The 13,975-nt window shown below is 38.7% G+C and overlaps 1 protein-coding gene across 2 annotated transcripts; it reads right to left on the reverse strand.

Annotated features, from left to right (window-relative positions):
• Positions 1–3,928: 3,928 nt before the first annotated feature.
• On the reverse strand, positions 3,929–12,787 carry LOC129280769 (Krueppel-like factor 10). Of its 2 annotated transcripts, none has more exons than XM_054916777.2 (4): positions 12,536–12,787; positions 7,625–7,894; positions 6,526–7,375; positions 3,929–6,072 (listed from the first exon to the last, which is right to left on the reverse strand). In XM_054916777.2, the coding sequence occupies exons 1-4, from the start codon at positions 12,587–12,589 to the stop codon at positions 5,786–5,788; spliced, it is 1,461 nt and encodes a 486-aa protein (XP_054772752.2). In that variant the 5' UTR covers positions 12,590–12,787; the 3' UTR covers positions 3,929–5,785. The 2 variants fall into 2 exon arrangements, with proteins under 2 accessions (XP_054772752.2, XP_063968005.1); XM_064111935.1 differs by lacking the exon at positions 12,536–12,787 and adding an exon at positions 8,213–9,007.
• Between the last annotated feature and the right edge of the window lie 1,188 nt (positions 12,788–13,975).

A 13,975-nucleotide genomic window follows, 5' to 3' on the forward strand; every position in this document is an offset into this window, starting at 1 on the left:
TCAATTTTTGTAAGGCATGAGGGGGGGGGGTTACAAAGTCAGAAAAGCCCGGGTTTGGCACCTCACTTGCATGCACATTTCATCGGTGCCCCTGATAATAATATTTTTTTTTAAATAGGTCCCAACTTGTGTTGCTTTCATAATAACTTAAGACACTGCTGCTGTTTATTATTTTTCATTCAAATCACAATTATTATTTCCTTCACGTCGTCATTTTCTTGATCAAAAGGCTTTTTTGCTGTAATTTACAATAAAAAATATATATAATCCGACTATACCGCATTTTATTTAGCGCATGGGTGTTGAGATTATTGGAATCAAAGAAAATGAATCGAAAGTAGACAACAAAACCAACTCGATATCCAACTCACCATGCCACCACGAGACCACAGCAAAATAATTAACAACATGGATTTACAAAATAGCGTTATTTCATTACTATGGGAATAAAATAATCGCTCATAAACGATTTTAGTTCTGTCTATTATAATGACGACTTATTTCATATTTTTCTAACTATATGGCCTACGTGACCAAGCACACGTCTGTATCTTTCGAAGAAAATTAGTTTTGATGATCTCACTTTTTTTTTTAAGGGGTCGTCGTCTGCAACATTGCTAAGGAAACCGCGCAAGCCATGCTGATGCGGTGAATCGATGGGTGTGGGCTGTTCAAAATCGAAATTGAAGCAGAACTTTTAGAAGTTTGTTTTGTACATAAAGCCACGGGTAGTGGGGTAGTTACCCCTTAAATAATAACTTCAAATCCTGACTTTTCGATCACTCTTTTTTTTGCAATTCACTCACAAATCCAATAAACTGGAAATCATTCAGTTTGATATCAAATTTGAACCCCCACAATGCCCTGTGATCACACTTCGCTCGCTCACTCTCTTATTATTTGATATTTCTTTTCTTTTCGTAATAGCCTCCTCCCATAATATGCACGGTCCCCTGTGTCTATTTCGGATTTTAGCCACGCACTAGGCCTCTATACACTGGCATATACGGAGGGATGGCTTGGGGGTCGTGCCCCCCCCCCAAAAAAAAAGAGAGTGGAAAATGGGAGGGAAAGGGGGTAAAAATTGTCTTCTAAACATGAAAATCTAACACAAAATTTGTTTTTCGTATTAATTTGGTGTTGCTCAATACTCCCATGTTGCCCCCACTCCCTGCATTTTTTTAATTATTTTTTTATTATCTTTTTTTTTTTGCCTCATTACATCACTGCTCTATTCCAAAACACGTAAATGAATGTATGCAAGTCGAATCATGGTCGACTGAAAAATGACAGGAAGATGTGAAGGTAAATGAGGGGGTGTGTCAGGGGATGGTCACGAGCTCAGTAAGTGATCATGCACTCGGTGTGTTTACTATCGTTTCTCTTCAAGATCATTTCAAAGTCAGAGATTATTTTTTCAGTCTATAGTGACGGGTGTTTAGACTGGAATTCATAAATAAACCAGCGACATACTGTATTATGATTTTGATTGAAAATCGGGAGGTCGGTCTCAGAATTCATTGGGCCGATTATTATATAGGCCTGACAGGCCGAACGAAAAAAGGGGAAGAAGAGGAAGAAAGAGAGAGAGAGATATATAGAGAGAGGGGGAGAGAGAGAAGGTGCATGTGATACGAGCGAGAGAGGCGAGAGAGCACATGGAGAGCGCATTCAGCAGGGGCGTACAGATGGGGGCGCCCCCCCCCCCCCCCCAAAAAAAAAAAAAAAAAAAAAAAAAAAAAAATTACGGCCAAGAATGATAGAAGGATGAAATAATTTTATCATTTTCTGATAATATTAATCCAAATCTATCTTAAAATTGGATATTTGTAATAATTTTTTTTATATATTTTGCCCGATACGCCATATCTGGCCCCCTCAATTTTTTTGTCTCATTACGCCACTGACATTCGGAGCTCAGCGCATTGTATGATAATGAGAATGATAATTTATATTAATTTCATCGATAAATTCTGTACAAGGGTCAGTATACAGTATACGTAAAAGACAAGGCTATAGCGGACTGTGAGACGGAGGGACGTAGTAAAGAAAAACAAAGGATATGATTTCAAACCATTGTGTATATAAGAAAAATGAAAAGTTTTTGTTGGATAAAAGAAGGGCGGCACGATAGGAGGGGTCGATCGCCAGTTATGATTTTCAAGCTGAGTGAAGAAAAGGGGGAAAGAAGATAACCTAAGAAAAAGGGGATATATCAAGAAGCGTTTAAAAAATATAGAAAATGGGCCATGTAACGGTTACCGTTTTCCCCTTGCTTGTCATGGGTGCCCCCTCCCCCCGATAAAACTATCAAAAATAGCAACAAGAAAAAGAAGGAAAGGACGAAGAAGAAGAAGTAGGAGGAGGAAGAGGAGGAGGAGAAGAAGAAGAAGAAGAAGAAGAAGAAGAAGAAGAAAAAGGATTAATCGCCTCATAATTATAGCCATTTTTATTGATTTCAATACATTCTTACTGTCATCGTCAAAAACAAATTTTAGGGGGAAAATTAAATATATAATGGGTCTGGTATACCAGGAAAAGAGAGAGTGAGAAGAGGGAAGGAGAGATGTAGGGCGTATACATTATTGTGAAGGTGACCGCTCGCATGGCTAGAGGAAGGAAACGGCAGTCAGCGTTCTGCGGAAGCTGATTATTTTCAAACTCCATTTTGGTATCCATGACCTATCGTTTTATCATAGATAATACTTCCCCGGTTTATAATACTGCCAAATGACATTTACTGAATGACGTATGTGTGCGGAGTGCAGACCACTAAATTATTCATTGAGGAATTAAAATAATTCAAAACATTGACTTTAAAAGAGCGAACGATGAATTCCTATCATTTTTTTTATTTTAGGGCCTGGCTTTTGTGTATATATTAGGTCCATGATTATACTCAATGCTCTCGATTCTTGGGGGAGGGGTGCGAAGATATTTTTTTTGCAGATAGAAAAAAAAAGATATGGGAAATGTTACCCTATCGTATGAGCATTGTTTTTATTTCATCCAACGACATTTTAAAAAAATGTTCTCTATAGAGACAATCGGTCGTGCGGCGGGACCACGGTTTGAAAGTTGGGGTCGGGTGGGTGCTGACGTACCTTACACAAAACCCATAGCTGTCATAATTACGTTTTAGAAGACGTTTCTTGCAGTTTAATTAGGCGCCTGAAGATCACCCCCCCCCCCCCCCCCCAAGGTCCGTGCAAGATGTTGCTGTAGTTTGGTTTGTCGTTGAACTTTATATTTGTTATCTTTTATTTAGGGATTAGTATTATCTATTATTTCACACATGCTACTTCCAGGTCATGCAGATTGTCCAGGAAATCGGCCGTCCGTTGGTGAACTTGGGGGTGATCCTTCCCTTTCGCAGGCTCCCAACTCAATGATTATCAGGTCGATATGAAATAGTTTTTATGAGTGGACGATTTATCGGTATAATAGAGGGGGCGAGCAACTCATCATTGGTGGGGTGAGGAAGGGGGTAACGTAGTATTTCTTCTTTCACGATAAGGTTTTTTCTCTCAAATATTCGTGTATGAAATAGGCTTTCTGCACACCGACTTAAAAAATAAATGGGGGGGGGGGGGAATAAATTGAAAGAAACTGAATTATCGAATCAACGAAACCTAGCACTTTACATTATAACGCGGTGTACCATATTGTAATTAAACTGAACTTAAAGGGATGGTGACAATTCTTTCACAAGGATGAATAGCATATATACATTTGCGTATCTAGTCGTCATCTCCTCCTTATAACATCAACTCACTCGCAAGGTCTTCGTCCCCCCCCCCCCTTCCCTCTCTCTCTCCTGTAACACAAATTTCTCATCATTCCCTTCACTTCGTCTCTTATATTCTACTCCTCCCTCCATCTCATCAACGATCTAGACAAAATTAAAAAGGAAAGCTTGCGTTTGGAATTGGTTTTAAACATGACAAATAAGGAAATGGTTTTATTCATCCCTTCAACATGAATCTCACTTTAAGAAATGAAAGTGAACATTTATGACGTCATAAATAAGACGAAAAAATGGTAACATACATACGACATTCAAAGAAAAATCCCTTATAAAAGGATATACATGTAAGGCATGTGAAGTAGGTCTACATTACGTACAGACAACACTGCTAATAAAAAATAATAAGTAGGGATAGAAAGGAAATGCGAAGACAAAATGTAAGTAATACGAATTGTGACCATATATATTACTTCTAAGAAAAATTATCTCAGATTTAAGTAGAAAATTGAAGAAACTGGGGCGAATTTAAAATAAAAAGAGAGAAAAAAAAAGAATTTGGTAATTTGGTATCCGAAAAAAATGCAATATCTTCTTTGTTAGATTGCATGATTTAGTGATAATTCTTAAATTTAAATATTGAGTTTTGGTATCATTCTCCGTGCCTTTGACTTCACTCTGATCAGAACTGATAAAAGCCGGTTGATAAAGAGTCGAAATTAAACGCAACTCAAAACATCAAACGCATCTTTATACTGTCAACCAATCACAGGAGCGCATTTTGGACATTTGTTTTGATTTTTTGAGTTGCGATTAAACCCAATTCTTTTCACGACCGGCCAAATGTCTTTGGTAACAAACACACACATTTATTTATAAATTAATCATAAATAATCTACCATCTGAACTATTATGACATTATACAACAATAATCCAGAGAGATCACAAAAGAAAGAAAAAAACGGGTATTGTCATGCAAGTCCAGCTTACACAATTCACAATTTTTACCCGTTATTTTGGAGCAAGCAACAATTTTTTGGCAATAATTTAGACCTGGAGATTGGAGGAAAAAAACGCTATTAATTTTCCGAAATCTAGGATGAAAATGCAAAAAAAAAATATCCAAATTTATTTATGCTTTTGCGCATATCACTTTGGTTGTTGGGATCAAAATTATATTTCAGTCTCCTTCCTCTTTACAAATTGAATCAATAATGAATCAAAATAAACTGTTTTGTCATTTCAAGTAGGTACATGCAATCTTATAAATAATAATAACACACAAGCCGCTGAAATAATTTGGCAAAAAAAAATCCAGGCATTCTTCATTAGATACTTCTTCATTTCCCGTAAGTTTATGACATCAAATATCTTTCACATACACTTAAATAAATATTAACCTACATGGTGTTTGTTCGTGATTCCAGCACGAAATAGAAAAACAAGATTAGAAAAGAGCACAGTTTACTTAATAATATTTCAAAGTCGTGGTATAAAACAAGCAGCATAAAATTGCCAAGTTGAGTTAGCTCAACTGTCTATTGTGGATAAATGTTACGCACAGACCCTCATCTGGTAAATAAGATTGGCACCCCGAAAAATATGAACACCAAAAAAAGTCTGAAGAGGCATTCCGTAGAGTAAATATATGTATAATAAATACCATACTTCTCCATTAAACTTGATGTTTACAGACTGACTTGATATGATCTAATTCACAAAAGGACAAATACAAAGTATTTCTATGTAGGTCTAAAGACAATTCATTGGCTTGAATAAGACACCGAATTATATCATCTATTGATCTAGGAATGATATATCCACGGATATAAAGTTAATACACCTCTCTATAACATCAGTCCTTTGTCCGGCTTCGAGTTCAAAAGAAACTCCTACTCGTGGAGCCATGTCCAATCTCCAAGCCATTCAGTCATTATCTGATCAGAGCAAGATGTCTTCGACGATGATGATCGTTACCAGCGTATAGCTGCAACGGCTGGGGAATAACTCCAGATTCATTTCATGACGTCAGTTCAGTGTTCAAGAGCTTGTAATGATCATGGGTACCATTTGCTGCGGCTGCTGTCGGTTCTCGGCTGCCATGGTTGAAAGTTTGCTGACCTCTACTTGCCAGTTGGGCACCTTCTTAGCTGCCATGTGACGACGGGCATGCTTCGTCAAGTGGTCCGAACGCATGAAGCGACGATCACACATCGGACAGAGGAACTTCTTCTCTCCAGTGTGAGTCCGTTTGTGTCTTGATAGTTCGTCAGATCGAGCGAATCGCTTGTCGCATCCTTCCCAAGTACAGTGGAAGGGTTTCTCGCCTGTACAAAAGAGAGTGACAAGAAACAATAGTTCGGGTTACTTAAAAAGTTTTACAGTGACGTTATTATTGTAACTATGGCAAGTACATTTAATTTTCCACAATAGATATGGGTCATTCGTGAAAGCTCTTGCTTTAACAAGGATTACTAATACAACACTTCTAATTTCGATTTTTTTTTTTCTTCAAAAAGCAAAGTTAATAGCCAAAGACCTCCCCAAATGTGACACAGATTATTACTAAAAATACTAATATTATTGAGTGGAATTACAAGACATCTATCCAATATACAGCAATGTTCTTTTTCAAAGTCATCAATTTTAGATTTAGAAGTCAAGCACCATAATCATTTGAAATCATTACGATGTAAACAATATTTCACTAAAACATTTTAATCTTCAAACAGTTTTTCTGCAATGGTTTTGAGTTTGGAGGAAAGAGAGAGTGTACTAACCTGTGTGAGTTCTGACATGGGCCTTAAGATGAGAGCTTTTGAAGTAGGTCTTGCCACAGTTGGGGAAGGTACAGATGTGATTCCTTCTTCTTGAAAACTCTACTGCAGCAGGAGACACCGGAGCCTTGTCTGACATCGACGATGAGCTCTGAGATGGTGCTGGGGCAAGAGGGCACAGTTTCTGTCCTTCCGATTTGGGTATTCCATTCACAACAACCATGACATTGGCTGGGACTGCCATCACCACCGCTTTGACCTGATCAGACTGTCCGTTGTTACCTGACCTTGGAGTGTTCTGTTGGGGAATCTGGATAAAAGACACTGTTTGCACGTTTGAGGACTGTTCTGTTTTCATGATAGACGGTGCAGGAGATGCGTTCTGGCATGAAGATGGCACCTGGAAGGATCCATTGACGGCAATGTATTTTGGCTGTGGCTCGCAAGGTTGCTGGACAGTGTTTCTGAGTTCTTGCACTTGTGGCATCAACTGCACTGATCGAGTAATTGATCCATCCGGCGACGCTATGACGGGGGCGCTATCTCTCCTCGTTTCGCTGATGACAGAAACCCTGTTGTACGATGAAGTTGTTTGTGTGGTCATTTGTGAGATGGGAGAGAGACGAGATTGCACAGACTGAAACGAGGTCGTGTCCATCGTGGGCAATTTACTTGGAATCTCCTTGGATGCCATGATGCTTGGTGTAATGCTGACCAGATTACATGAAGCCATCCTTTGTGTGGTGACGATGGCGCTGCTTGTCTGTGGCATGGAGAATGTGTGTCCCATGGGCATTCCTGTGACGACTACTGGTTTGGTCGGAGGAGGTGTGAGAGGCGGTGTGTCCATCCCCTGTTGGAAAAGCAAGATAAAAAATACAAAGTGATAAGTGCATTTTATCAACATCATTCGAAAGATGAGTCAAACATTGAAGTTCAATTTTGCTTTTTAAATGATTTGGTTTTCCCTATGGAGCATAGTGAAATGATCATGAATATTAATTTTGAATGACAAATTATTGAAACATTATGTGGTGAGGTATAATCCAGAGGCTGATATACAACATATCTAGGGATGTCAAAATATCTTTGGCATACACACCCTCATTCTAGCCGTCGTGAATTCCATCATATCGGCAGGTTGATGCTGACTATTCTCCTCGTCAATAGAGACTGGCGAGAGCGGGTCGCTGAAGCTGGAAGGTACGGGAGAATCGCTCCGTTTGATCGTGACTTGAGAAGGAACGCTCCGCATGGACAAGAGGGTCTGAACAGCGTCGTAGTCGGATTTCTCGATGGGACGAGGACTCATGGTGAAGCGACCGGAGGCAGCTGTAACGATATGGATGCCTTTCTCAGATGCGTTCGTTTCCTGCAGGAAGATAAATTGCAAAGACATCCATGATAAGATACGATATTCGTCTTGAAAAGTTAAAGATATCTAAGTTACACACTTTATACTCTACTTTTCTTTACAATACTACATTCCAAAAGAAAGAAAAAATGTTTTCGCTTTAATCAGGGACGATTCGATTCGCGATGTAAAAGAGGATAAATTCTCCATTGCATTTTTTTAAGATTAAGAAGATAAATGAAGATCGGGGTGCGTTTACGAAATTACGTTTGATGGTATTCGAACGGGAAGAGTACAGGGGGGTTTACGTCGTACGTGAATAAAATAAAGATTTACTTTGAAGAAATGGTGCAACTTGGAGGCCTAGACCCAAGTGCCTAGCTCTCGGGGGGGACGTCGTCACGTCGGTAAGATGCGCGTCGGATCTGATACCATATCAACCGTGCGATGGATTTAAATTAGGGAAGGGGATGAGAGATGTAACTTCATCATGCAGCCTATGTTTACTTTATATTCTGTTCACATGTGTAGGACAAGTGCGCGGGAATGATGTAAGGTTATATCAGAGCATGGACCTAGTATGTCCATGATCAGAGCAAGGACTGATGAAATCACACGCGCTTCGGTGTATGATCCTCATGACTGCATCCAGAATATATTGCCTTTGATATCTCATCAACTTCGCTCATTTACAATGAACACGTTGAGTGAACGTATGTTTGAAGGGCACTTTCAAACACGCGATTTACTCGTGAGCATAAATGCATGTTGTTGAATAACTTTTCTCTCCTGTGAGAACCATGAATTGACAATTTATAATCAAGGGGTGCGGGCGTTCCTTGTGTTTTAGCCACGTTCATGTCAATGGGGGCGTAGGTTACCAAGAATTACCGAGTTCATTTCAAGTTCACGCATCTTTTTTTTAACTGATTGGAATAATCAAAACATTCACGATCGAGACACGACAAGGACACACATAATATTATCACGCGCCAAGGAAAAGCTAAAGTTAACTCTTAAGTTAAAGATAAAGGACCCCCCCCCCCCATATTATCGACATTCAACCATTGGTGATATAACCAGGGAATGGAATAGTACATCCCTGATAAGTGATATAACATCCTCTACCCCCGTTACATAACCATGGTTCGATTTCACGTGGGCTTTGCCATGGAGAAACACCACTGCACACACCTCGGACTGACCCCCTCATGCATTATTCATGATCATTCATATGTTAATCAATTTTCATTCTAGTCGATCGATCTCGATCTCGCGCGCGCGATGAAATCGTAGTTACGAAACGTGTGTCATTGAAGTAATGAAGGTCAGAACATAGAGCTATTAGCTCCATGGTCAGAACATACTGTACTCCCATGATAAATCAGGAATTCGTTGCCTCGATTTTTTTTGGTGCATCAAAATTTGTGAAGTTGGGCTTCACGTAAAGATTTATTTCCCCCATTTTATATGTGTATATATAAGTATGGTATAGCGCTAGTCCCATCATGGTTTCATCTCGATCATTCACGTACCCAAATACGAACAATGAAACTATTCTAGCTACCGTACATTGTATATTCAATTCGTTATTAATTATTTAAACAATTGCTGGTCAAATTTCAGCCAGACAAAGTCTGTCGAACGCACACATTCTGTAACCATACAATTAATTACAGACACGTGCCTACGACATGTAATTTTCTGATACACTTTAGAAAGAAATGAATACAGACACAAATCTTTATGTACAGTGTATGCGATATGGACCATGTTTGTTTACAAACAAAATGTTCAAATTTTATATTTTATCCCGTCACCGATCACCGAAACAGAAAATAATTTCCCTCATACTGTACATGATGTAGGTCACTCCAACAAGTTCATCTCTGGATACGAGCTTTCGCAATAACATTGCTCATGCTGCGCGTGTCTTTGAAAAACGAGAGAGAGCCGTCAGCTATACGCTGAAGGTGACTTTCAGAGTCTAATATCATATGGGGGAGCGACCAATCAGATTGCGCTATTGCTGCCGACACCCATTTTTATGCAGATACAGACGTTCCGCCTATGTGGTTCAATAACTCAACACAATAGAATCGAGACAACAATGAAAATACATTGATTGCTCATTTGGGCACAGACAAAAACTACCGTCTTTTTGTTGATAGTTTATCATTTCTTTTTCAATTGAGTCTGTTCTGTGAAGATCCAATCAGCTTCTACAAATCAAATTTTGACCAAATCTGGACTCTAGCTGCTGTCAATTATGATATGATGATGATGATGATGATGATGATTATCATAATATCAAGTTATTTCAGGCCCATGTATCAAATCAATGACCTTGTTATATTTGTATAACATTTGTTTTATTTTGTCTTAGCTTATACAGTGTATGTATTAATATCGAATGGAGTGAATAAATCTAGAATCTCTTGAATGCTTTACTACTACTAATAATAATAATGCAGTTCTTATATAGCGCATTTCAGACCTGAAAGGACTCTCAATGCACTTTACAGAAATAAGAATTATACAACATAAAGAATTAGGCCTACTTATAGTTATAATAACACTTAACAACGTCAACATTAATCAGTTACATACATGTATGGCATAAGTATTGGGAAAGGTCTATTTGAGTGCTTCATTAAAGAGAAATGTTTTAAGTTGTGATTTGAAAAGTCCAGGATTATTTTGTGATCGGAGAGTACTGGGGGGGGGGGGGATTCCAAAGGGTTTACATTAAGCTAATCATGGCTGATTGGTAGTGGAGATGGTGGGAGCTGCATGAAGGACTCAATCAAAATTTAAATACTATCATTTTATTGTAGATGAGTATTTGTAGTCCAACAAGGTAAAATTTGGCATTGATCTATTTCTCGACTGGATTGTAGATCAATTTATTGACTTATTGTTTCTTTAACCTCAAAAAGCAACGCATTACTAAGTCTAAGTCAAAGATAAAGAGCTTCAAGGAGAGCTAGATATCTATTTGATTTATACAACTTCCACAAAACAACTTCAGGCTAGTAAGACTACAGTAATCTCATGTTTTCAGCATTAATTAGCAAACAAGTAAAATATAATAGTTAGTTTTTGTAAAGTTAGGATCAACTTGATGGAAATTGGAATATGGAAGTCAACCGAATTTCAAAATTAACTTGAATAACATTCACTGAGCTAAATTTCATAATCTAACTGTAGTGTTTACAAACTCGGCAGATCATACACCACATTTCAGCACAAACTTACAATTTCTGCTATAGTCATAGACTCAAGAGATCTACGGTACAGTATAATTTAACTTTGATCTAGATCTACATTAAATTCAACATCAACAACAAAATTAATGAATTCGAATTATTTTTAAAGTTTTAAAACATTTTACACTCAGCTAAATTTGGAAAAGTCACCAAACAACAATCTAAGCCATATTATGCAAATTTCAATGACTGAAGTTTTTAGCAAAATTTCTCATTCAGTCTGCTTAATTTGAACAGGGACGTTGAAGAAATAAACCAAGACCCTAGCCTAGATATAGACCATGCACATATCAATGAACAATATTAATACAGGCTTTTTTGTTAAATTGAATTCTCAAATGCATAACAATTCAATTCATAACATTAATAACGACATGATTACCGGTTTGTCATCAACAATGTTCAATGAACAAGACATTAAAACAAATTAATTGAGGAAATTTAATGCCCCCGTTAGAGCCTGATGTGTGAGAATAACTTCTGGTCAATTCTCACTAAAAAAATAAAGATATAATTTCTATACAATTATAGATTAGTCATGCAGATAAATAGGCCTAACTCCTAAGAATGTATAGAACCTAAATTAGTTTACATGAAACATTACATCCACTGGCGGATACAGCCTTACAGGCATGACAGGGGGGCACAGCCGGCCCGTGCCCCCTCCCCCCCCCCCCCCTTAAAAGTGAAGACCTTTTTTGGCTTGTCAAATTTTTTCATTGACGACATAGGGCCTACCCTTAATTTTTGGTTAAAACACTTTTTTTTAGCTTGTCAAAATTTTTCTCTGGGAAAATGTGCCCCCCCCCCCCTTTCGAAAAAAATCCTGGATTCGCCCCTGCAACCGCGTGTAGACATAGCCTAGATCTAGGCCTAGTTTAGCCTAGGCCTAGTCCTAGATCTACACTAAATCGGTAGGCCTAGATCTAGATCAAAATTTTCTCAAACAAAGTCATGAATAACTTATGCCATGGGTGACAAAAATTAAATAGAGCCAGGCCAGCCAGGAGCATGAACAGTTGAGTTGCGCTCGAGCGCTCCGGACGAACCGGTACCGAGACGAGAGGAACACGGGGCGAAGCGGGGAGTGGACATGGTGGATGCCCGTTGACATCCGTCTCCAAGCACGGCCCCCATAACTTATAAGTTTTTACGTTTTATTTAGATTTTTGAAAAAATAATATACTTGACAATAAGGTATTCTGAAATCAGGCCTAACTTCAAACCTTTATTATCAAATTAAACAATCATAGACACGTTCATGATTGTGATCAGCAGCAGATTTGGAATCGGGGAATCACGCTCGTGATCGCGAGTTAGGCAGTTGAGTGTCTTGGTTTTGGCCATAAGAAACTGACAAAAATGGGGCAATAAAAGAGAATATGCTTACCGAAATTTGTAGAGTTGGTGGTGTAGATGGCGGAGATGGTAAAATGAATTCCATTACAAGGTAAAAGATAAAACAGAGTACAAAATCCTTCTTGCCTTTGGTTAGAAACACGTTAACATTCCCAAGTTGTTTACGTTAGACTGATTCATTGACGAAAAAATCTTGCAGCAAGCTGTGGATCTGCATCGAATTGTCCTTGCTTGCACTGTATTTCAGCCTGTCTTGTCTGCATGCCGAGCAGCTGTGGGAGCTTACGAAACCATATCAAAACAAAGTAGCACGCGGTCGGACGGAGGCGGGTCGGAGGATTGACCAATCAAATCGCGTAAAATGGGGGGCTCGCCCAATCTTTGGCCTTTTATCACGCGCGGCATGCATGAGAAGCTCCAAATCATACACTTTTCTCAAACGCACGTGGAGGAAGCCTGAATGAGAGCAATACAAAAAGGGATTTCCCGAACGGGGTACACTACTATTTTCAACCTGGGTACGTGAAGCGAAAAATAAATAAGGAGATCAGCGAGCTGTGAACGTGAATTATTTGTTATCATTCTTATGACCGCTTTCTGGTAGGATCGGGCACTATTCTTCCCAACAACAACAAAAAATGCTTGTCGCCTTTGGTTAAAAGTTAGTCATAAACGTCGCTCAAAACGATTTTATCTGAATTGAGCACTGGGGGCTCTTGTCGTACCCCACCCCCGAAAAAAAAATCACGACCAAGAAAAAAAGGAGAAAAGGGAAGAGAAAAGGGTGAATATTATTATTTCTGAATATTATGTCAAAATGTATCACAAACTTTGATTATTGTAATAAAAGTGTCGAAATTTTTACTCGCTCGATGTGCTCACTCACAACTTTTTATAGATTTTACACGACATGCCATATCTAGCCCCTCGTTTTTTTTTTTTTTTTTTTTTTTGCTCATTACGCTATATACTTGAGTAATATTTCACGGAGCGAAACGCTTTCATTTCATATTTTCAATAAATAATAATAATAATAATCATGTCTCCCTTGTAACAAGATTAGTTGTAGCAATCAGGGGCCGCGGAACGGTTTTCAAAGTGGGGGGGGGGGGGCTGACCATGCAAAAAATCACAATCCTACGGTTTTGGAAAAAAAACAGCCCCCCGCTTCCGCGGCCCCTGGCGATAGCCCTACGCATTTACTCAGTTGTCAATCCGGCCATTTTTTATGGACTGAATTTGATAAAGTAAAAATAATGTCATAATGTCACAACTTTGTTATTTCTATCCGATTTCGATGAAAGTTTCCGAGGTTTGTTTGACTTATTTTACTTTGTTCAAGACACAGAGGCGTAACTTCGGGGGGGGGGGAGGGAATTGGGGCATGTGCCCCCCCCCCCCCCCCCCCCCATCGGCTGGCAGAAAAAATCTTGGGAAAAGGAGAAAAAGAGGGAGAAAGGAAGATAAACGT

The sequence above is a fragment of the Lytechinus pictus genome, chromosome 17 (genome assembly GCF_037042905.1).
Source record: "Lytechinus pictus isolate F3 Inbred chromosome 17, Lp3.0, whole genome shotgun sequence".
NCBI classification, from domain to species: Eukaryota; Metazoa; Echinodermata; class Echinoidea; order Temnopleuroida; family Toxopneustidae; genus Lytechinus; species Lytechinus pictus.

Excerpts from the sequence above, each read along its gene's own strand:
- LOC129280769 (XM_054916777.2), bottom strand. The coding sequence starts at position 12,589 with ATGGAATTCATTTTACCATCTCCGCCATCTACACCACCAACTCTACAA. Across the intron at positions 7,895-12,535 it reads CACCAACTCTACAAATTTCG|GAAACGAACGCATCTGAGAA; the intron begins GTAAGCATATTC and ends ATCTTCCTGCAG. Across the intron at positions 7,376-7,624 it reads TCACGACGGCTAGAATGAGG|GGGATGGACACACCGCCTCT; the intron begins GTGTGTATGCCA and ends CTTTTCCAACAG.